Source organism: Meriones unguiculatus, chromosome 4 (genome assembly GCF_030254825.1).
Source record: "Meriones unguiculatus strain TT.TT164.6M chromosome 4, Bangor_MerUng_6.1, whole genome shotgun sequence".
Classification (NCBI taxonomy): domain Eukaryota; kingdom Metazoa; phylum Chordata; class Mammalia; order Rodentia; family Muridae; genus Meriones; species Meriones unguiculatus.
Window position 1 is genome coordinate 51,807,523 of NC_083352.1, and position 22,711 is coordinate 51,830,233.

Here is a 22,711-nt window from a genome sequence, read left to right on the forward strand (position 1 = left end):
GTCATCCACTGAACATCTCACATATGTTTGGTTCTATGTGAGTAGTACTGTAAGAACACACAAAAATATGAAGGACCCAACTTCATCCTCTCAGGTAGCCTCAAGGATCCTGAATATGCTTTTCTCAATGTTTTCACCATCAGTAAGCCAAGCCAGACCAAAAGCAACAATAATAACAAAAATCATTACACCGCCAAAATATGCCTATATTTCATTCCATATGCTTTCAGGTGAGGGCAGTCTTTTTTTTTTTTTTTTTTTTTCAATTCTTAGCTTCTGAGAGATGAGTCTAGCTATCCCATTGCTGGTTTCCATTGGTATAAAATATTTATGAAGAGGCAAGGATGAAAATTTCCTAAAGGTTGTCATGGCTACCTCTAACAATTTACTCAGTGTGCTTCTGCACATATCTTAAATAACTCAGCCTTTCTAATCCTTTCCATGTGTATTCAGCTTGTTTCAGTTTCTGTTACAGTAACAACTTATTTGACAGTAGTTGATCAGCATAGCATGTGTAACTCAGAAATGAGAAGAGAAAAAAACTATTTTCCTTTCTTTTTAAAAAAATTTTGTTATCAGATTGGTGGCAGAACACAGTGCTTCACATGATCTCCCATAGGGAAGTGTGATGAACTCATCACAATATTGTCTGCTGTGTCACAGGAAATAATTAAAAGGCTTGTTACAGTGGTGTACGTGGTGCCATCCTAAAGTGAGTCTGAAATAATTTTCCGTAAATTTTAAAAAAGCTCCTCACAAACCCTAGTTTAAAATTTACATTACAGCCAATAAGGAACAGCTTGGATCAAATGACTGTATCACTCCACCTGTATCACGTTAATCGCGGACTATGCTGTTGCATGGTGAAGACTAATAATTATGATTTCCTATCCTTAGGGTTTCTAATATCTAAACAGTTTTATGGGAAACAAACACACATTTTGTTCAGCTGTGGTAATTAACAAAAAAAAATCGTGAAACAATTTGCATATGCCAGGTACCAATTATCTGATGTGTTTATATTAAAGAAAGACAAATGAACACACATAGTTGCAGAAAATAATGTTCTCTGTGAAAAGCAAAACTACCCCTAAAATGAAGATATGAATAACACTGGATGTTCTGGGCAAACCTGAAGCTATTTCAAGAGAGGATATTTTGTGGGGGAAAGTGAAGAGAAGCTTCACATGTCACATAATCACATATCACATACTCATATATCACATAGTCACATGGTCACATGTTACATGGTCATATGTCACAAGGTCACATGTCAAAGTCACAGAAAACAGGAGCTTGGTTCATAAAAATTTGACATCCAAGATGGGAACCTCTTGGGATTTTATGCAGCTCATTGTATATCCTACATGACCAGAGCTATGACATGAACATAAATTTTGAAATCAAATAAAAAGATAGCGCACATGATCAAAATGACGTAGAGCATCTAGTTTGGGGATTTTTGCTGTATTGTTTTATTTGTTGTTTTCTTATCTGCTAGAAAACTAAGCACAAGCATAACTTTCTAGAAATTATTCATTCTGAACAGTTCTTAGAAATCTGTGCACACAAACTCTGGAATTACATCTTTTATATTTTATATCACAAAACTGCAAAAGCTCTTTCATGTTGTGAGCAGGCTTGCATTACTTTTTGCAATTCTCATTTCCAACTTAGTTTAAAACTGGTTTCTGAATATTTTAAAAAAGGAAAGTGTTTAGGGTAGTCTCTTCACATATACTTGAGAAAATAATATGGAAAATATGTATAATATTATGAGGGGAAGTAGTTAAATTACTGCATTTTTCTACATATCATCCTATTACATTACTTAAGACCCAAGGTTTTAGCATAGATTGCTGCAGTTTAAATAAAAAAACAGTAACATTTCAGATGGTTCAAAATAATAAAAGGTAAGATACAACAAAGTGTAATTAATAAAAATTAAAATAAAAAAATATTTTAAAAAAGTAAGATACAGCACTCAACAATCACATATCAGTCATTAGCATCTAAATACACTACTTAAATCAATAAACTATTATTTGTTTTACTATACAGACATATTTCTAAAATAGCATAACAAAGATACATTCTCATTAATGAATGCAAAAGAGAAAATGAGCAAATTAAGTCCACTGAATATATCATAATGGTAATAGTGCAAAAACCTGAAAATAAATCTCAAATCCTAGAAAGAACTTCAAAAGATTAATTTTAGATATTTGATTTCAACCTTGTAATGTGCACTTGCTTGCATTATGTTATTAACATTACTGTATCAATTTTCTTTGGATTTATGGTGAAAAAGAAGAATCTTTAAAAAAAAACCTTTAAAGAATAATTTGAGAATTCTTATGTAATTTGTTACTTCTTTGTTTAGAAGTAATAATAATTTAGCAGAGTTATTATGAATACTATATTTAAGATAAAACTACTATAAATGTAAACAATTTGTAATAATAGAGTATATTTTCAAAATGTGCTAAATATTAAACTTCCAAAGGATAAAACAGTCTTCTCCTGTGTCTTATGTATCACCTGCTTTCAATTCATCTCAGTGCAAAATAAATACCATTTAAATTAGATGCTAGTTAGAAAAAGGATTTGTGAAGTATTCTATCAAAAAAGACAGTGGACATTTGGGTAGGATCCAGATGATTTCATGGTTTATAACTTTCTCAACTTGAGGTATTTCTCTGCCACTCCTTGTAATAATTCACTTATTTTAATCTATGTAGAGTTTTCAGTTCTTGTAAACAAGAACCACTGGTTGTTTGACATAACTGTGAAAATAGAGTGGCTCTTATCAGCATGCAGTGTGTTCTGAATAGCTGTGGTACTTATTGCTCTCACTGCCTCCAGTTGTATATTGTTCTCATCCTTAGCATTTTACATCTGCAAGATAAATGTAGTGACACATGATTTCTGAAAAAAAGAAGTCTCTTGAAAATAAATTGCTGAATTTAAATAATACGTTTAACATTGGTTTAATCTCTTGACTCATTGAAACCTCTGTGCACAGGTTTTATAGTATATAAATCACCAATTTTGAAATTGAAACGCATTAGCCAAACAGTACACTCTAGTGTCACATCCTGAAGTACATGGCATCACAAGTTACTTTTTATTCAACCACAACTATTAAAGTAATGATTTTACTTTACTCATCCAGAAATTACATAGTGATGTGAACATTCCATATCATTTTTATCTGTAAGAAAGTGAAAACTGTGAAATAGTTATTTGGGTTGAAGTGCTAAAGTACATAAGAATACTTACAATAATCTTCTTATCAGTGTTTTCTTTCTGTCATTCTTTCAAAACTTTTCCATTGGATTTTTATACTGCATGATCTCTATCAGGACATCAACATTTTTCTCCATGGTATAAGAAACTTTGAGAAAGTACAACTAACTGCTCTTCTGCCACTCAAACCTGTCAGCTCCATCGTTTTATTACAGAAAATTAAGTATTAGTTTCGTTTCACGAGAGTCAAAATCAGGGAAACTTCTCTGGAGATTAGAATTAGTCACAGCTGAAATGTAACTTTTTTATGCTAATAGACAAAAAAAAAAGAGCCTTCTCATTAAGCCTCAGTCTCAATAGCCAGCATTAATGCTAATACAATCTCATTAATAAGATCAATTAATTAGTTTCATGTTAACTAGCCCAGCACATGCTTCAAATTGTATTATTAATTAGTAAATAATAAAATAAAATATTTTATTTTCCTCATTTGATGTAAATTTTTATAGTAACACATTGACGACTACTATTCACATTTTTCTGCTTCGAGTAAAAGATTGGGAAAACAAGGGATCAATATGTGATGGGAGTTCACATCCAAACTTCCCGTCTCCTCTGGATTTATTAGAATGACAAAACCCACAGTGCTTCAATATGAAGCTAAATTCCAGCTAGAAAGAATGATCAAGATCATCAACTAAATGAAGGTATGTCAACATTCTTCTTCAAAATTTGATTCCCCTCCCCCCAAAAAAACCCCAGAGCATATGCTTGTCTTTGTAGTTCAGACATTGATAATAAGTTCTCATAATGAAAAAAAAATCAGATCACTTCCATATATTTTACAACTATCCACTCTCAATGCATAAATACAAGATTACGCTGTGTTAAGTATAAAAACAAATATCCAGTGTCATTAATACATATTGCTGTTGTCCAGAAGTGGATTACTTGCTCCCTTTTATATGTAAAAAGTGCATATACTACCCAGTGATGACTCATGAAGTTAATTATATTAATATTTCAGGATAATGCTTGGTACTGGCTAGAAAAGTATAATATACTTTTTCATGAAGTAGGCTGCAATTCCTTTTTCAAAGTTTTTCTTTTTTTTCTTTCTCAGTACAACCTGTATTTACTAATTAGCAGAAGTCCAACAATATTGATCTTCATCAGCATTTTTGTGAAGGATATTTCGCATTCTTATCTTCTATGAAAGTTAGTTGGGCATGGGATTAACTCATGCTGTGAACATATGCATTCTAAGAGTTACATGCTAAGTAGAAGAAACGCAAGATACCTCACTGTCTGTTATTTGCCACATGAAGGAAAGCTTTTAGCAACAAACTTATCAGTTGTTGGGAGGAAAGTGCATATACATTCTTAATAGTTACCTCTACAGACTGCCAGACCACAATAGCAACAGGGGAGACAAAAGACACTAAGTTTCTGCAGGATAAGAATCTCTGGCTGAGCAAAAATTATAACAAACAATTCAGCAAACAATCAATTGATTTTTATAAAACCGCTTTAAAATCTGAATGACTTGGTTGGCCAGATGCATTTAATATAGGCATGCACACAAGACAGAAGACAAAAAAAAGCAATCCCTGTAACTGAACTTGTAAGAAACCTACTTCTGTCTCCCACAAAAGGCAACTGCTCCCACCCCCTTCAAGCCAAGAATCAATCAATGACCAATTAGGACAGGATACCTTCTCTTCTTGACCTCGGATTCTTCCCTCTCATTTTATGTTCCATTCACTATGTCATTGGCTAGGAAGTAGGACCTGCTCAAAGCCCAAAGTCGCTGAAGTCTGTAAATTCAGTTGTAGGAGGACTTGGGAGAAACTCCTCATACCTTTACCCCATGTTCCCCAGGCAGGGGCAGACCTAACCCATCCTTCTGCCACCCTTGCTCTAGCTGGTACTTACCTGATGCTCCGCAGGGTCTGCCGATTTCACCAGGTGTTTATCCTTATACAAAGACCAGAGACCAATATTGGGCAGGAAAATTAAAGCCGCAGTGAACAACAAAGTCATTTGCAGAAATCTCTTCTGTTTCCTCTTCATTGCAAACGGTTAACAGTGCTGGAAAGTTACAGAAGTCTCCCTGACCGCTTCTTGTCTGTAATGCCAAAGTCCTTTCCTCCCTCCTGGGAAGCACCAGAAACTGAGGGGAAGCTAAAAACTTTTGTTGCCTGCTCAGCACCAATCTGCAGGGTTCAGAGGGAGTTGACCATCTGCAGAACAAACGCGCACAGTTACTTTCCCCCAGAAAACTATGACGACTGCATTATCTATTGGCTTAGAAATAAATGACTCAACTGAAGAAATCATTAAGTCTATTGACCTCCATTAATATAAAACAGTGGAGTAAATACGATCGTTTCATAGGATAATGGTAAGTTATGAGGAAGTCAAGAGCATGCTAGATATGTCAGTAAATAGGAGGTGTTTTTCTGTCGCTGGTTCGCCCACCATCCCTCCGCCCTTCGTGTGGGAGGTCCGGGATGTAGAGTCGGATATTAAAAGCAAGAACTGAATGGGAGGGAGTGGCTTGGTCCAGTCAAGTGTCTGTAAGTAAAGTGTCCGCTTTTGACATTGGAACATCACCTTCCTTATCTTCCCTGAACAGCTTTTCCTTTGCTTGCCTTGGGATAACCCACCTGAACTCAAGTTCAACTCCCTCTGGAGCCAGCTTGTCAGGCAGGATCCAGGCACACTAGAACCAGGTCAGAGTACGTTTGGATAGGGGTTCACAAACTCCAGGATCTTCACGCGCTGTCAGACCACTCCTCTGCAAGCAGCATGTAGGCGGCCTGGGAACCTGGCAGAAAGGAGGCTACAGATGTCAGCGCAGTTCAGCCAGGAAGTGCAGGCGCAAAGACGTCCCTTCCTTGAGCAGTCCTGGGAACCGGAGCCTCAGGGAAGTGTACTCTCTGCCCATCAACCCCGACCTCTTCCTCCGCCGCCGACGCTCTCACGCTGCACCGTTCATGTTACCATTCTTTTTCAGCAACTGAACGAACCCAGCAAAGCATCACCAGCACACCCAGGGCAGTATTTCCGATCTCCTCTTGAACGGATGGCTGGCTGCGAACGCCAAGTGTGACCGGGCTTTACAGGCAAGTGGGAGAGAGCGCGGGGAGGGTGAGTGAGGATGACGAGAACGCGCGTGGCGCTGGCACCCAGGAGTCCGTCTCCTGCTGGCTGTCGCCTGCCTGTTGGCGACTATACTGGTGTCTACCACGTGCAGGAGCCTAGAGGCTGGGAGGGGAGAGCGAGCCGCCGGGTAGAGGTGGCCACTGCCTCTGGGCTACCAGATGCTTTATAAACAAATCCAGAAGCTAGGAATGAGAGGAGGAGGAAGACGCCGATGGAGAAATCGATTTGCAGCTCCGGGACAAGGGGATCTTCTCTTCTTGGGTAATCTGGAACCGGCAGGGAGACCGGTTTCTTTCTGAGCTCACCCGAAAGGCGCCAGGCCAGAAATTCCGGAGTCAAAGTCGCCCTGAGCGGGAGGGCAATGGGAGAATTCCTCCATAGTACTGGTAGGATGGCAGTGAGGCAGGCGCGGAAGCGACAGCGAGCAGAGGCAACCCAGCCTGCACCCGTCCCTGAGAGGAGGGCTCCTCCTGCACACCGGTCTTAAAGCTCAGGCCAGGTACGTAGCTTGGAGGGAGGAAGAGGATCCACACGCGTGGACCGGCTCTCTAGCCGCAGCTTTCAGAGAACACTGTAGAGGAGAGGCAGCTCCGCTGGAGTCCGCCAGCACCTGGGGCCCAGGTTAAGATTTGGCAGCATCAAAAGATGCTTCTCGGCCCTTGCATGCCTGCACCTCCTGCCGCTGATAGCTGAGAGGTCTTCCTGCTCCTCGCTGAGCTCATACACCCTACCCAGGGTAGCTAGCAACCTTAGGACTGAGATAAGTCTCCAGCAGATGGGACTCTTCCCTCCCATTAGCAAATTGATTCAGCACATACAAGGGAACCTGTGGTCTCTCTAAGGAAGCCGGGTGCACGGCTAGCACGGGATCCAGAGGTCCTAACTCGCGGTGTGGACTTAGGTAAGGCGACAGAGAGGGATGCTGTGCAGCACCAGTTTGTCCAGAGCTTCCCAAAACACCATGGTCACCTCTTTGTTACAGTCTAGAGGGTGATACCCACATGCTTGAGATGTAAGAGACCACACTCCAGATGGCATTCTCATTCACTCTCTTCCTTTCTTCCTTCCCTCTCTCCCTCCCTGTCTCCGGGCCTCCCTCCCTCCCTCTTATTCCTATTTCTTCCCCGCCTTTCTTCTCCTCCCCCTGCCTCCTCCCTCCGCTTAGGCTCTAGCCTCTCACTCCAGAAAGCCTCTGATTTGATCTTGGAGAGTTAAGCCTTAAACTCTCCAGACAAAAGGAACTGGAACAATAAAGATTGGCTGTATGAATACATAAATAAAGCATTATGTTGTAGTACTTGTTTTTGTGGATGACTCGCATCTCCGAAGGGTTTCAAAACAAATTTAATAAACATTTTCGATGTGTCCTTTCTGTAACTGAAAATGGTTTTCTTTACATTTCACCCAAGTGCAATTTGAAAATGTAGAGGGAAGTGGATTTTATTACTACTTCTAAACCACTCACACAACTACTCTTCACTCCTCTGCATGATTTTCAAATCCCCTCTTCTATCTGAATTAAAGAAATTCTGAAACAGAGGAATGTGTAGCCCAGGAATAAATGTACCAGGGAGAGGTATTTTGGAATAAATTAACCTGCAAAGAAAAGTGTATGGAGAACTATTTAGGTGTATTGGAGATTTCCTCACTTTTGGATACAGTTAACAATGATGTTAATAGGAAAAAAATAAGTTTTAAAAATTCTTTGGATATTAAACAATGAAAATAACATTTTAAGCAATACTTCTTTTATATACCTTATCAAAATTCCTAAATAAACTATAGCAATACTCTCATGTTATCTGCTAATCTCAGGATGTGGAATTGGATGATGTTACCAGAGTAGATGAACTTGAATACCACATCCAGTCACAGAGCAAGATTGCCCATAGTGAGTAGGTTTTATTTCTCTCCTGGCCAAGCACATGCAGAATACATAGTTTCTTATTTTATTGTATATTTATAAAGTGATATATATGCTTACACACACACACATGTGCTTATAACTCTCCAACCAAGTCGTATGTTAGTGTACCAGATGTGTGCCTGGTTCCTACAGGGGTCATAAGAGGACATCAGATCCCCTGGAACTGTAATTATGGATAGCTGGTATCAACCATTTGGGTTCTGGGAATTGAACCTGGGTCTTATGCATGAACACAGAAGTGCTCGTAAGCACTGAGACATCTGGCCACCCCCCAGAAGACAATCATGTTATGCTCACCTATGAGTTTACAATGTTGTTCTGGACTATCGCTTTTTCAACCCGTACTTAGTAAATATTTAATTACATAATTTCTTTTTTTTTTCCCCCTTAGGCTGTTCATTCCACTTTATAATTCTGTAACTACATTACAAACATTCTAATCCTCAAAAAGAAAAAGAGAGAAAGAGAGATTTAAGTTGAATGTTCCCAAAACTCCTAAATTATTGTTAATCCTATTGATTATTGATTAATCCAGAGTTACTTAATGACTCTGTAGATATGGATAGACATGTTTGAGTATTAATACTAGTTTAATACACAGTCATACAGTTCTGAAACATTTGCCTTATTTGCAGGTCTGTTCGGTGTCCTGTCTTCTTTTCTTGTGATTCATATAACAGTCTCAGGTGGTCACATTCCTGTGTGCTTAGCAACAGGCTAGTGACTCCAGGAACAGATGGAGCTGAGACAGTTTGACCTTGAGTAACAATGGAAAAAGAGGAGGGATAAAAAGTTTAGCCACCATTGGATAAGGTAAAAAGGTTTTGCCAGTTACATCTCTATGACAGAAACCTTAGTCACTTAAAAATAACTATTATTTTTTATGATCCTGTGTTGTAGCTATTCTGAACCTGGTAGTTCTACTTCATGTAAGAAAACAGATCCCGACTTTAGAGTCATAAAGATGGCCAGCAGTGGCTGCTATGGCAGGGTCATCTTGAGAGGGACAGTTTCATCTTCCTGCTTCTCTTCCACTTTGTAACTGTGGATGACCTGAGATGTTTGAAACATGGTGAGCAGAATCCAAAAGGGGCATCCCAAGCACAAAAAGTCAGGGAAGATTAATCAAAACTTGACTATTTCTCATAAATATTCGACTAGGAATCCTCACCATCTCACTTCCTCTGTGGTAGTCAGAGGGCTTGCCTAAATTCCAATACTAGGTGAGGATAAGAAGGGGGAGAAAAAAAGAACTTAATAGAAAATTCTCACAGAATGCATGGCTGCCTTTAAAATACATACATATATATATATATATATATATTCAAAGATATACTAATATGAGTTTATTAGGAGAGCTAACCAACTAAGCAAGAGAAGAGTGAAGAGAAATGGACCAAGTTTTTTACTAGTGTCATGTGCCAATACTAGATTGCTAAAAAGATAACTAAGTTGACTCCTTTATAGGTTAAATAGACCACCATGGATGTGATAAAAAAAAATACACCACTTTTGATTTTTCTTTAACTACAAAACTGTTTTACAATAAATAAACTTTGTATCTGAAACGATCATGCCTGCTCAAGGTCTGTTATTCACCTATCATAGTGAAGCCATCATTGACTATAAAGTGAAGATAATTATGAACAACTTTAGAAACATGAAATATAAGCTGTTACCATTTAATATAGCACAAATACAGCACAGGGTAATGTAATTCATTTTTAAGATCATAAGTTAGGACTCTACTTTAATTTTAACTACTTCAATTGAAATTTATCAGTGAAGCAACAGTTTGCTCTAACTTCAACTTAATGTAATGGAATTTCATGGAGATATGATTTTTAAAATGAACTTTTGTTTTCAAAAGATAGAAGCTAGAACATAGAAACAGTTGTGTAGAAATAGAAACACATCTTATACTCCATTCATTAACCACAACTGGAATGTGAGAGTTGTAGTGTTGGATGTTTTATGAGTTTTAAACTCTGGATAAATTGCTAAAGTGAGTTGAGATTAGTGTCTATGTAAGTACATTGATTTAGTTTTGAGATCGATTCTGGCAGCATGCACAGGACTTGTACACATCTCAACTTGATGAGGTCCTACCACTGAGAATGGAACTGGACAAAAGACCACATCCATAGCCCAGAAGGTCTCGCCAATGGATAACAACTTGAAAATGAAAATGTAGGTTTTTTTTTTTTTTTTTTTTTCTAGTGAAGTCTCACTGGGCACACAAAACACTCTCTAGGCCAGGTTGCATCCAGCAGTAGACACACAACACAAAACAAACTCAGTGGAAATGTTGGAGGTTAGTTAGGCAACCTATAGGTCTGTTGTTTATATACTATAATTTCTAATATTTCTGTGTATCAATGTTTGTGCCTATATGTGTTTCTTGTGCTTTTCTTTGGTTCCTTTTCTGTCCATTTATTTGTTCTATTCTATCCATTTTTTAAAAATCTTAAAATTTTTCTTTCATTTTTAGAATCCTGTGGGTTTTTTTTTTCTTTTTTTCTTTCTTTTTTGTTGTTTGAGACAGGGTTTCTCTCTGTTTTCCTGAGTGTCCAGGAACTCACTTTGTAGACCAGGGTGTCCTCAAACTCAGAGATCTACCTGCTTCTGCTGGGATTAAAGGTATGCACTATCACTACCAGGCATATTCTGGTTTCTCTTCAGATCATATAAATCTTTCCTCCGTGTTTTAATGAGAGAGAGAAAAAAGGATGTGCATTAAGTTAGTAGTGAGGTGGAGAGAATATGGGAGGAGATGGGAGAGGGGAACCATAATCAAAACATATTATAAAAAAATCTGTTTACAATTAAAACAAAAAAGAAAAAAACTGATTATAGGTGCTGGAAGTGTGGTTTAGCACTTTAAGAGCACTAGCTCTTCTCCTGAATGAGTTGGTGGCTTCAATCACCTGTAACCTGTAATGCCTTCTTTTGGCCTTTGCAGACTTCCCCGCATATTTTACTTGTAAGAACCCACGTACATACACAGAAATAAAACACTACAAATTAAAGATGAAAAAATAATGTAAATAAAAGTTAATCCTGTAATGAAAAAGTACCTATTGACCAATAATTTAAATAAAGTTTAATTATATAATCATTTATTTTACCTGAATAAATTATGTCAGCTCACTTAAAATTTCATAAATATTTTCTATGAAGTACATTTACCACTATATTAAAAATGAGAATCAACAAACATCTTCTATTATTAAGAAGTGATATTACTCTAAAAAATTCCTAAAGAGCAGACACACACATACTCTTTTCTTTCTCTCTCTCTCTTACATGTGGGTTCACACACGTACAAACACACACATACACACATGGCACAAAGGATACAAAGTTAACAATATTTAACAAATTCCAACATCATGATGGAATTCCATTCAATTAAATGAGCTAATAATTAAAAGGCAACAAGTGCTAAGGATAAAGAGAAGATTTTTTTTCACTTGACCTAAATATTTCCAAGGAAAGATCTTCATTCTATTTTATTTTAATTGTCTGTATCAAATTTGCTTACAAATTGTTTTCCTGTATTAATAGAAAAAAAAACAGACTGGTTCAGGACCTCATGCCTATGTCAAGATTAATGGATGCTTAATTCATATGTAAAGTAGCATAGAGATTACATGTTCACATATTCTTTAAAATTATCTTCAGATGATTTCATATGTTGTAAACATCACATGAATCATTATGTTTACTGCTTAGAGAATAATCAATAGTGGGAAAGTCTATAAATGTATGTATACCAAAATCATAGCATTTTAAATTTATTTCTATTTGTAGAATTTAGTTAATAGATAGGGAATCCATAGTTATGGTTACCTGGATGTATTTTTGTGTATTTTTTATGGCTTGTTAGTTAAACCAGTATCAAGTTCTCACTACTTACCAGATACATATCTAAACATACAAGAAGGATAGTGGCAGGTATGAAGACCTAGATCAGATATTCTAATCTGTTATACATGCTTTATCTTCTATTCTAAGTAAGATTAGAAAGCATACAAAGGAGAGGACAAGAGTTCCAAAAGGAGACCAACAGAGTAAAACAAACAAACAAAAAACAAAAACAAAACAAACACTCCCCAAGGGAGGAGCAGTCCTGCTAGGCCACAGAGGAGGACTTTGCAGCCAGCCTTGAAGATACCTGATAAAACAGGGTCAGATGAAAGGGGAAGAGGTCCTCCCCAATCCGTGGACTTGGAAAGGGGCAGGGAGAAGCTGAGGGAGGGAGGGTGGGATTGAGAGAAAATAAGGGAGATGGATACAGCTGGGATACAGAGTTAATAAAATGTAACTAATAATAATAAACAATAATAAAAAAAACAAACAACAACAATAACAGCAACAAAAACCCTGAGTCCTGTGGGCCCTGTAGAGACTGATACCCCAACTGAGGACAGTGCATGGAAAGGACCTAAATCCCCTGTTCAGTTGTAGCCACAGACTCAGTATCCAAGTGGGGTCCCTAGTAAGGCGAGTAGGGGTTTTCTCTGGCCCTTACTCAGTGAACTCAGTGGCTGGCTCTCTAATAACCTCCTCCTGAGAGGTGCATCCTTGCCAGGTCACAGAAGAAGACAATGCAACCAGTCCTGATGAGTCCTGATAGGCAAGGGTCAAATATAAAGGAAGGAGGACTCCACTATCAGTGGACTAGAGGAGGGGAATAAGGGGAGAAGAGGGAGGGAGGGTAGGATTGGAAGGAGACAAGGGAGGGGGCCACAGCTGGGATACAAATTGAATAAATTGTAGTAAATGATAATAAAGAAAAAGAATTAAAAAAGAAAGCATACAATGGATTTGAGTAGATGGTAACATATTCTAACTTGGATTTAAACATGATAAAACTGAAAGCTGAACTACAAAATTATAGACTAGTAAAGAAAATGGGATGGTTAACATCAGTAAATCATTCATGACAGTGTCTTACATAAGACTAAAAGTAATGAGGTTGAAGAAAGAACATTCCCAAATGATTTCATTATCACAGTGAACTCAGTGGATTCAAGAATAAATATGTGCTATCAGAAAGTGGCCCAAAGATACTATGAACTCTTGAGAGAAACAGTTTCAACAATGTATTTTTCACTTATTAGAAGGCAAAAGCTTCTAAGGGTCAGGATTTTTATTTAATTGTATTAATATATTTATTTATTTATTACAATTAATTCACTTTGTATCCCCACTGTAGCCCCCTTCCTTGTCTCCTCCAAGTCCCATACACTATCCCTCTTCTCCCCCAATGTCCTTTTCCTAGTCTCCTGATATGGGGAGACCTCCTCCCTTTCTATCTGACCCTAGCTTATCAGGTCTCATCAAGGCTGGCTACATCATCTTCCTCTGTGGCCTTGTATGGTTGCATCCCCTATAGGGAGGTGATCAAACAGCCAGCCACTGAGTTCATGTCAGAGACAGACCCTGTTCCTCTTATTAGGGTATCCACTTGGAAACTAGAGAGTCAGTTTTTTAAAATTTCATTTATGTATTTATTTATTATGATTTATTCACTTTGTATCCCCTCTGCACCCTCACTCCCTTGTCTCCTTCCAGTCCTACCCACCCTGCCTCTTCTCCCTTTATGCCCCTTCCCTAGTCCCCTGAGAGGAGAGGTCCTCCTCCCCTTCTATCTGACACTAGCTTATCAGGTCTCATCAAGGCTAGCTGCATCATCTTCCTCTGTGGTCTGGAAAGGCTGCATCCCCCCAGGAAGAGACAATCAGAGAGACTGCCTCTGAGTTCATATCAGAGCCAGGCTCTGTACCCCTTATTAGAGAAACCACCTGGGAACTGAGCAGGGGAAGGACTTCCTATAAATAGGGGCTCTGGGTCCTCTACACGAATTGGTCCTTAGTTGGAGTATCAGTCTCAGCAAACTCCCCTGGGCCCAGGTATTTTGGTATTGTTGTTCTCACTGTGGGGTTTTTGTCTCCTCCAGGTCTTTCTCTCTCCCTCTTCTTCCATAAGGATTCCAGCACTCTGCTCAAAGTCTGCTGTGAGTCTCAGTATCTCCTTAGATACCTTGGTAGATATAGTCTTTCCGAGTCACTCTGTGAAAGACTCCTGTCTGTTCCTTGTCTTCTCCTACTTCTGATATCAATCCTATTAGCCCTTCTGAATGAGGATTAAGCATTTTCCCAAGGGTTGTCCTTGTTCCTTAGCTTCTTTAGGTGTACAGATTTTAGTATGTTTATCCTATATTATATGTCTTTTATCCACTTATAAGTCAGTGTATATTATTTGTGTCTTTCTGCTTTTGGGTTACTTTACTAAGGATGACCTTTTATAGTTCCCACCATTTCTCTGCAGATTTCATGATGTCCTTGTTTTTAATTGCTAAGTAGTATTCCATTGTGTAAATGTACCACACTTTCTGTATTCATTCCTCCATGGAGGAAAATCAGTGCTGTTTCCAGATTTGGGCTATAATGAATAGAGCTGCTGTGAACATGATTGAGCAATTGTCTTTATTGAATGATGGGGCATCTTTTGGGTATATGCCTAGGAGTGGTATAGCTGGATCTTGAGGAAGTGCTATTCCTAATTGCCTGAGAAAGCGCCAGATTGATTTCCAAAGTGGTTGTACAAGGTTACATTCCCACCAACTATGGAGGAGGGTTCCCCTTTCTCCACAACCTCTCCAGCATGCATCATCCTTTGAGTTTTTGATCTTAGCCATTCTGATGGGTGTGAGGTAAAATCTCAGGGTCATTTTAAATTGCATTTCCAAAATGACTGAGGACATTGAGCACTTCTTTAAGTGTTTCTCTCTCACTCAACGACCCTCTGTTGAGAATTCTGTCTTTAGTGCTGTACCCCATTTTTTAATTGGATTACTTAGTTTGTTGGTGTTTACATTTTTCAGTTCTTACAGCTGATAAATACTTTCATCAAAGTGCCTGGATACGAAATAAACTAAAAAAAAAAAAAATCTGAAAAAATCTGAAGCCCTCCTGTGTACAAAAGACAAATGGGCTGAGAAAGAAATTAGGGAAACAACACCCTTCACAGTAGCAACAATTAACATAAAGTACCTTGGTGTAACTCTAACCAAACAAGTGAAAGACCTATATAATAAAAACTTCAAGTCTCTAAAGAAAGAAATTGAAGAAGATATCTGAAGATGAAAAGATATCCCATGCTCATGGATCAGTAGGATTAACACAGTGAAAGTGGCTTTTTTACCAAAAGCAATATACAGATTCAGTGAAATTCCCATAAAAATATCAGCACAATTTTTTACAGATATTGGAAGAACAATTCTCAATTTCATGTGAAAAAAAGCAGAATTGCTAAAACACTCCTATATTAATAAAGTATCTTCTGGAGGTATCTCCATTCCATATCTCAAGCTGTACTATAGATCAAAAGTAATAAAAATGCCATGGTACTGGCATAGAAACAGACAGGGGTGCCAATGGAATCGAAATGAAGTCCCAGAAATAAACCCACACACCTATGGAAATTCAATTTTTGACAAGGAAGCCAAAATTGTACAATGGATAACAGACGGCATCTTCAACAAATGGTGCTGCTCTAACTGGATGTCTACAAGTAGAAAAAGGAAAATAGAGAATCAGGTTTTAAGGGGGAGGATAAAGTATTTTTCCTTTGTTTTTTTATTTTTTTAATTTATTTTTTATTATAATTTGTCCACTTTGTATCCCAGCTGCAGTCCCCTCCCTCACTCCCTCTCAATACCATCCTCCCTCCCTCTTCTCTTCCTATGCTCCTTCCCCAGTCCACTGATAGAGGAGGTCCTCTTCCCCTTCCATCTGACCTTAGCTCATTCAATCTCATCAGGACTTGGCTGCATTGTCCTCCTCTGTGTCCTGGCAAGGCTGCTCTCCCATCAGGGTGAGGTGATCAAAGAGCCAGCCACTGAGTTCTTATCTGAGACAGTCTCTATTCCCATTACTAGGGAACCCAATTGAACACTGAAATGCCACGGGCTGCCTCGGTACAGGGGTTCTAGGTTCTCTCTATGCATGGTCCTTGGTTGGAGTATTAGTCTCAGAAAAAAAAAAAATCAGGGCCCAGAATTTTTGGGCCCAGATTTTTTGGCTTTGTTGTTTTCTTTGTGGAGTTCCTGTCCCTTCCAGGTCTTTATATCATTCCCCTTCTTTCCCTGTACTCTGTCCAAAGTTTGGCTATGAGTCTCAGCATCTGCTTTGATACCCTGCTGGGTAGAGTCTTTCAGAGGCTCTCTGTGGTAGGCTCCTGTCTTGTTCCCTCTTGCCTTCTTCTTCTGATGTCTATCTAGTGAGGTGTCCCAGAATCAGAAAGACTCACATGGTATATGCTCACTTATAAGTGGATATTATGCATATACTATAGTATAAACATACTCATACTAAAGTCTGTTTACCTAAAGAGGTTAAGCAAGGAGTACCCTGGGTAACTTGCTCAATCTTCATTCAAAAAGTATTTGTTTTTTGAACTGTTGTGTTTGCACAGATGAATGTTAGAAGATTTATAAGCATTTGTAATTTGTCATAGAAACGTGCTGGCTGTCAGTGAGGATGTAAATAGAAAAGAGCACCCCAGTCAATAAGACAATGAAAATATAAAGAAACTGAGCAGTTGTAATACAGAACTACCAATTGTGTCAAATAATGATTGTAAAAATAAGTAGAGAACATTCAAAGACCTTGAAATTGCCTGACTTTGGACCACTTCCCCCTGGTAGGGCTGCCTTACCTGCCCTCAAAGGATGAAGACATGCTCAGTCCAGTCCTGATGTGACTTGATGTCCTGGGGAAACTTGATACAGTTCCCTACTCTGTTGAGAAATGACTATGGTAATGGGGAAGGGGAAGAGAGAGGACTGGGAAGAGAGGAGGAAGGCAGCCCATTGGGATGTAAAGTAAATAAACTGAAATTAAAAAATAGAAATATAGAAAAAGACAAGATTAGCTTTTAAGAAAAATAAAATGATATGCGCGCACACACACACACACACACACACTCACTCACACAGACCTTAAAACAAGTGGCTCATTTGAATTGAAGAAAAATGGTAGAATCAAATGAATAGGGCAGGAATCTCAGCTTCATAAAATGAAGTTGACAAAAATGCTGAGATTGGAAAATTCTTCACTGTGTATAACTATTACAAAATTTGCTTAAACTATTAGGAACTAAAGTGTCAGCAGCCTTAAGAACAAGTAGCACTTTAGATGCTAAAAAGATGACCTCTACAGAAATCTGATAACGTTTTAAATATTGTAATTGTGTTAAACACTTAATGAGCGAAGCAAGAAATGCATTTAATTTTGTATAATATAAGCATATGGTATTTATCTCTGAAAGCAATTATCAAAATAAAATGTAAAATGTTCTATAAATCTTTTGTTCATAAGAAATGTGATTTAATTTTTATTGTAAAGACTTTATTTTGTTTTGTTTATTTATTTTGCTCTTTTCATCTACACTGTACAAGAAATTACAGACAACCAAGGCATTCTAGTAAATGCTAAGTAGTAAAAGCATTCTAGTAAAAGCTAAATAGTGATGTGACTGATATAAACTGTGTGTGTGTGTGGGGGGTGTCTTTCTATTTCAAGGGTTATTGTGGCGACCCAAACCAAATAACATATGTTAAGGATTTTCATTTAAACAGCAAAATATATCAAAATTATCATGCAGATAATAGGATTTATTATGAATTTGAATGAGACTTGAATCTAAAGTAATCAAAAGAAGAATCCTCTGAAATCAATCTTATTGATAACGTTTGTGTCAGACTCAGTTTAAATACAAGAAATCTTTTTGAGAAACTAAGCAATTACTAAAGATTTGTTACACAATAAATATCATTACTTACTTATATAATATATTTTCATTAATATTACACAATGTTACACAATAAATATCACTACTTATATAATATATTTTCATTAATATTAATTAAATTGTATTATGATAATTTTCAGTTATGCTAGGTATTATTGCTTGATATTAATATTTAGACATTATTAATATATTTTCTTTCATTAAGTGATTAAATGTTTTCAAAATTTTGAATCACAACTAATTTTAGTAAATATCATTGTCATTCTAAGGAAGTGATAGTCTAACATCAGTAGGTTGAAGAAATTTGAAATTTTAATCAGCTAATACATAAAACATCTGGGTAATTAATATGTATAATTTTGATCTTAACATCTGAATCTATTATAATAGAGCAAAATTTAAGTACTTTTTGATATTTTTCTCAGTATCCTTAGTTTGGGAATAAATCAGTTTAGGGTACTTAATTTCTGTGAACATATCAAAATAAGGTAACTATATCCTAATGCCTACAATATATGGTCATTAATATGGTCATTGTATTTTTCCATTGGTACAAAGAGAAAGATGTGCAAACAAAAAGTTCACATTCTAGAAAGAAGCAGATGAGAATACATTGTCTCAGTGCTTCAGGACTGTGTTAACCCTTTCATGCTCAGTGATTTATAAAGTGCTTTATCCTGGTCCACTTGACTGTGATGGTTACCTGATACTAATTTGTATGAATAGGCAGAAAGCTACCTTCTTAAATACATTATCAAATAGAGGCCCTAGACACCAGGGTAAAATCATCTCATGATACTCAGGAGGCTTGTGATTTCCTGGTAACAATGAAAAATTTAATACTACCATTGCTTAAGGATAATGGGAAGAGTATTATTCATCACATCTGTAAAGGAAAGGGAAAGTATTATGCCTCATATTTCCTACTAAACTAAAGTAGCCAAATGGTTGCTAGGTTTCTTTTCAGCTACAGAGTACTATCCAACTATGGCTAACTGATATGGCAGAATACAAGATCTGAAAGGAGCACACAGTAAAGACAAACTCTGCTGGTCTCTACAGTTGCTTATGGAGTCGATGATGCAGTGCACACAGTATTACCAATGAGAAATAATGACATCTAACTCATAGTATGTCTACCAGGAGACTCAAGAACACAGCTCATAATCTCTTAGAGCAGGTCATGATTTGAAGAAGAAAACAGTCTTCTCTTGAAAAGAATTCCTGATAGAAAGCTAGACTTGGCAAAGAGTTTGCTTAGTTACACAACATCAAGTGAGTGTCTTATAAGAGCTATCTCCCATGAGATGCAAATTATCTGAATTGGGGTCACAAGGTTAAGCGATTTTGGTAGACATCCTCTACAGTATATTTTTTATCAGTGATTTGTCACAAGTAAATCCAAAGCCAATGGCTCAAAATGTGAATACAGAAAGCCAATATATCTGTCACCATAGACTGTTACATCATATATCCATATCACTGTATATTATGGCCACCATCCACTACTAAGGAAGAAAATATGAAGCTTAATTTTTATATAGAGAAATTTAATTTATGATTGACATTTAAAAGCATACTATGCTTGGAAAATTCTAACATTCAATAGTAAGAGGTCCATCCAACTAACAAGGCAATACAGTACATCATACATTGTATACAGAATCTGAGTGGCCTTCAGTGAATAAATATATAGTGATATATCAAAGGAAAACTACGTAGCTTTTAGGAATACAGAAAAAGAGAACTGGGTCGTGGTGGTTCACACTTTTTTATTAATTTTTTTATTTTTAAATAATTTTACACATTTACTTGTATCCCAGCTGTAGCCTACTCCCTCTTTTCCTCCCAATCCTCCCCTCCCTCCCTCATCTCCTCCCTGCCCCCTTCCTATTCCACTGAGAGGGGTGTCCTCCTCTACTTCCATCTGGCCCTAGCTTATCAGGTATCTTCAGGATGGTGGCAATGTCCTTATCCGTGGCCTAGCAAGGCTGCTCCTCCCTCGGGGGGAGGGGAAGCTCATGAGTTCATGTCAGAAACAGTTCCTGTTCCCCTTACTAGGGAACCCACTTGGATACTCAACTACCATGGGCTATGTCTGAGCAGGGGTTGTAGGTTATATCCATGCATGGTCCTTGGTTGGATAAACAGTCTCTTAATGCCAGCACTCAGAGGAAGAGGCAGGCAGATCTCTGAGTTAGAGGTGAGCCTGGTCTACAAAGCGAGTCCAGGAAAGACAAAGCTGCACAGAGAAACCCTGTCTGGAAAAAACAAAACAAAACAAAACAAAAAAAAAACAACAAAAAAAACCACTTTATTAAAATTATCTACAGAAAACTCTGAAACAGAGACATATGTATAGAACCCGAGGAATGAAAAATACTCGTAGAAAAACAATGCTAGGCAGAGATGTCCATGATGGATATGGCAGAGATCTTTATATGTATAAGTAAATAAATAAGTAAATAAATAAATAATTGCACTCAACTTGGATGACAGTAGCTATCTGTGTTTCCTCAGTGCAGGCATAACAGACTCATTAGTGGAGAAGCTATAGTTGCAAGAGTAATGGTCATGATAGACAAAGATGTTTGCTATCGATAATGCTGAACTAGCTACCATCTAACTAGCAATGAAGATTTAGAGCTATGCTAATTATAGTGGCCTTTTTCCAACAGAGAACGAACCACAGAAGTTCATTATAAATGGAATCAGTCCAGATACGGATTGTCTTCACTGGACTTAGCATTACAAAGAGCACCATTGCCTAAAGTTTTATAGCAGGAAGTGCCTTAAGTATCTTGTCAACCAAAATATATTATCTCATATGATCCTAGATTGCTTCAAGAAATGCAATTTGAAGAAAATAAAGGAGAAATGGTCTCATGATCAAATAATCCATCTTTGTTATAAATTATAACACCAACCCAGAGTTACTACTTTGGTAGTACAATGGAATGTTTGGGAGACAAATAGGAGGTATCAGGTGTGAGAGCAAATGCTTTACATATTGGCTTTCAACAGCTAAAATATTTAGAGAGCATAGACTAATAAAACAAAAGGTAAAATTGTTCGTGACAGAGAGCACTCACCATCAGGAAGGTGGAAGGCGGAAACCAGCTCCATCTTTAAGGCATAGCATTCCGCAGCTCTCTACAGTTCCCCCTTTTTGTTTTAGACACATCAGGCAAGAGTAGAGGTCTGATCTCTGATATTAGAAATAAATTGGGACTTTGTACCGATAAGTAAGTGGGAAATAGGAATAACCAATGGTGAATTTGTGTTTCTCTTTACTCTGTCTGTAGTTGCCAGAGGTTTGGGGATTTGAGGGTTCTCCTTCTAGAGAGAAGTAAATTCTACCTTATATGCACATATTATTAAACCGTGAGCTTCTGCTGACACAAAAGCACTTTCTGATTCTGATCTAGGAAACCAGCTGTTAACGGAAAAAGTAATTATTGTTAAGCAAATTGACCCTGTTCTTAAAGTCAAATAATTTTTTTCTGATACCTCAGCAATTAATGAAAGCATTTCCTAATATTTCTTGGAGAGTCAGAGAGTAGACATTTAGCAATCACAGACTGAGAAGTGCACAATGATTAGGATCAGATAAAGACAATTGATTATGTATGGACATAAAGGCAAAACTGAGTCATTTATAATAGCAGGTGTGGAGAGTTTCAGTAGAGTAGAGCAAAGAGAAGACAATATTAGGTTGTTGCCTAACACCTAGTTGTGTCTTCAGAAGCTTGCAGTGTTTTATTAGTTTCTGTCTTGTACCTTTCCTGTGGAAAAGTCAAAAGGTTGCCATCTTGAATCAACGGAAGGTGTTTGTACTCAGGATAAGTTCAATGAAGCAGAGGTGCGCTACTATGGCTCTCCATGAAAAAGGCTGTTTCCTGTAAGATTATACCAACCCCTGCTCCCCTGGAAGGTCACCAATATCCAGCAGTTGGTTTCCAGAAGGATTGTGCCTTTCTTGTTTGTTCAGACAACTCTAAAAAGTAAGCATGCTTCCAGAAATGTTCATGAAATCAGCTGACATCTCTGCTGAAACCATCTTATAATGGTGGCTTCTCCCCCAAACCTCACATCTCATTAATGAAGTTCCCTGTAACAATTTCTAATAAAAATTCCTTATGTTTCACAGTCCACTAATTCTGTAGAATAACTCATTCTGTACTCATTGTAAAGTAACTATGGTATTTTCTTAAAATTACAAGCATATATTAAGCCATGATATGAAAGTGCTTTGAAGACATTTTCTGAAAATGACTAAAGGACTTTTTATATTCCCTGTTTAATTAACATTGATAACATACTTTATAGAAAAGATTACTTGGGGAGGAATAAAAACAATATATTCAAAGCTATCATGACTATTTTTAATGCCAAAATGTTAAAATAACACCTTCTTAAGATTAAGTATGTAGTTTAAAACCTAATACATTACTATTAAATCATCAGTCAATGATGGGCTCTTTTTTCTATAACATGTTTGTATAACACAGGAAAATGTGAGCCAGAAAAAAAATGGAAAAAAGT

At 37.3% G+C, this 22,711-nt stretch overlaps 1 protein-coding gene across 3 annotated transcripts in view; it reads right to left on the reverse strand.

Moving 5' to 3' along the window:
- Positions 1 to 7,063, reverse strand: part of Galntl6 (polypeptide N-acetylgalactosaminyltransferase like 6) — a 1,307,600-nt gene extending 1,300,537 nt beyond the window's left edge. For 2 of the 3 annotated variants that reach the window (XM_060381809.1, XM_060381811.1), the window contains exon 1: positions 5,185 to 7,063. In XM_060381809.1, the coding sequence (XP_060237792.1) occupies positions 5,185 to 5,322 (138 nt within the window). In that variant the 5' untranslated portion in view covers positions 5,323 to 7,063. The remainder of the gene's footprint in view (positions 1 to 5,184) is intronic. The other variant, XM_060381810.1, reaches the window with a different exon arrangement.
- Between the last annotated feature and the right edge of the window lie 15,648 nt (positions 7,064 to 22,711).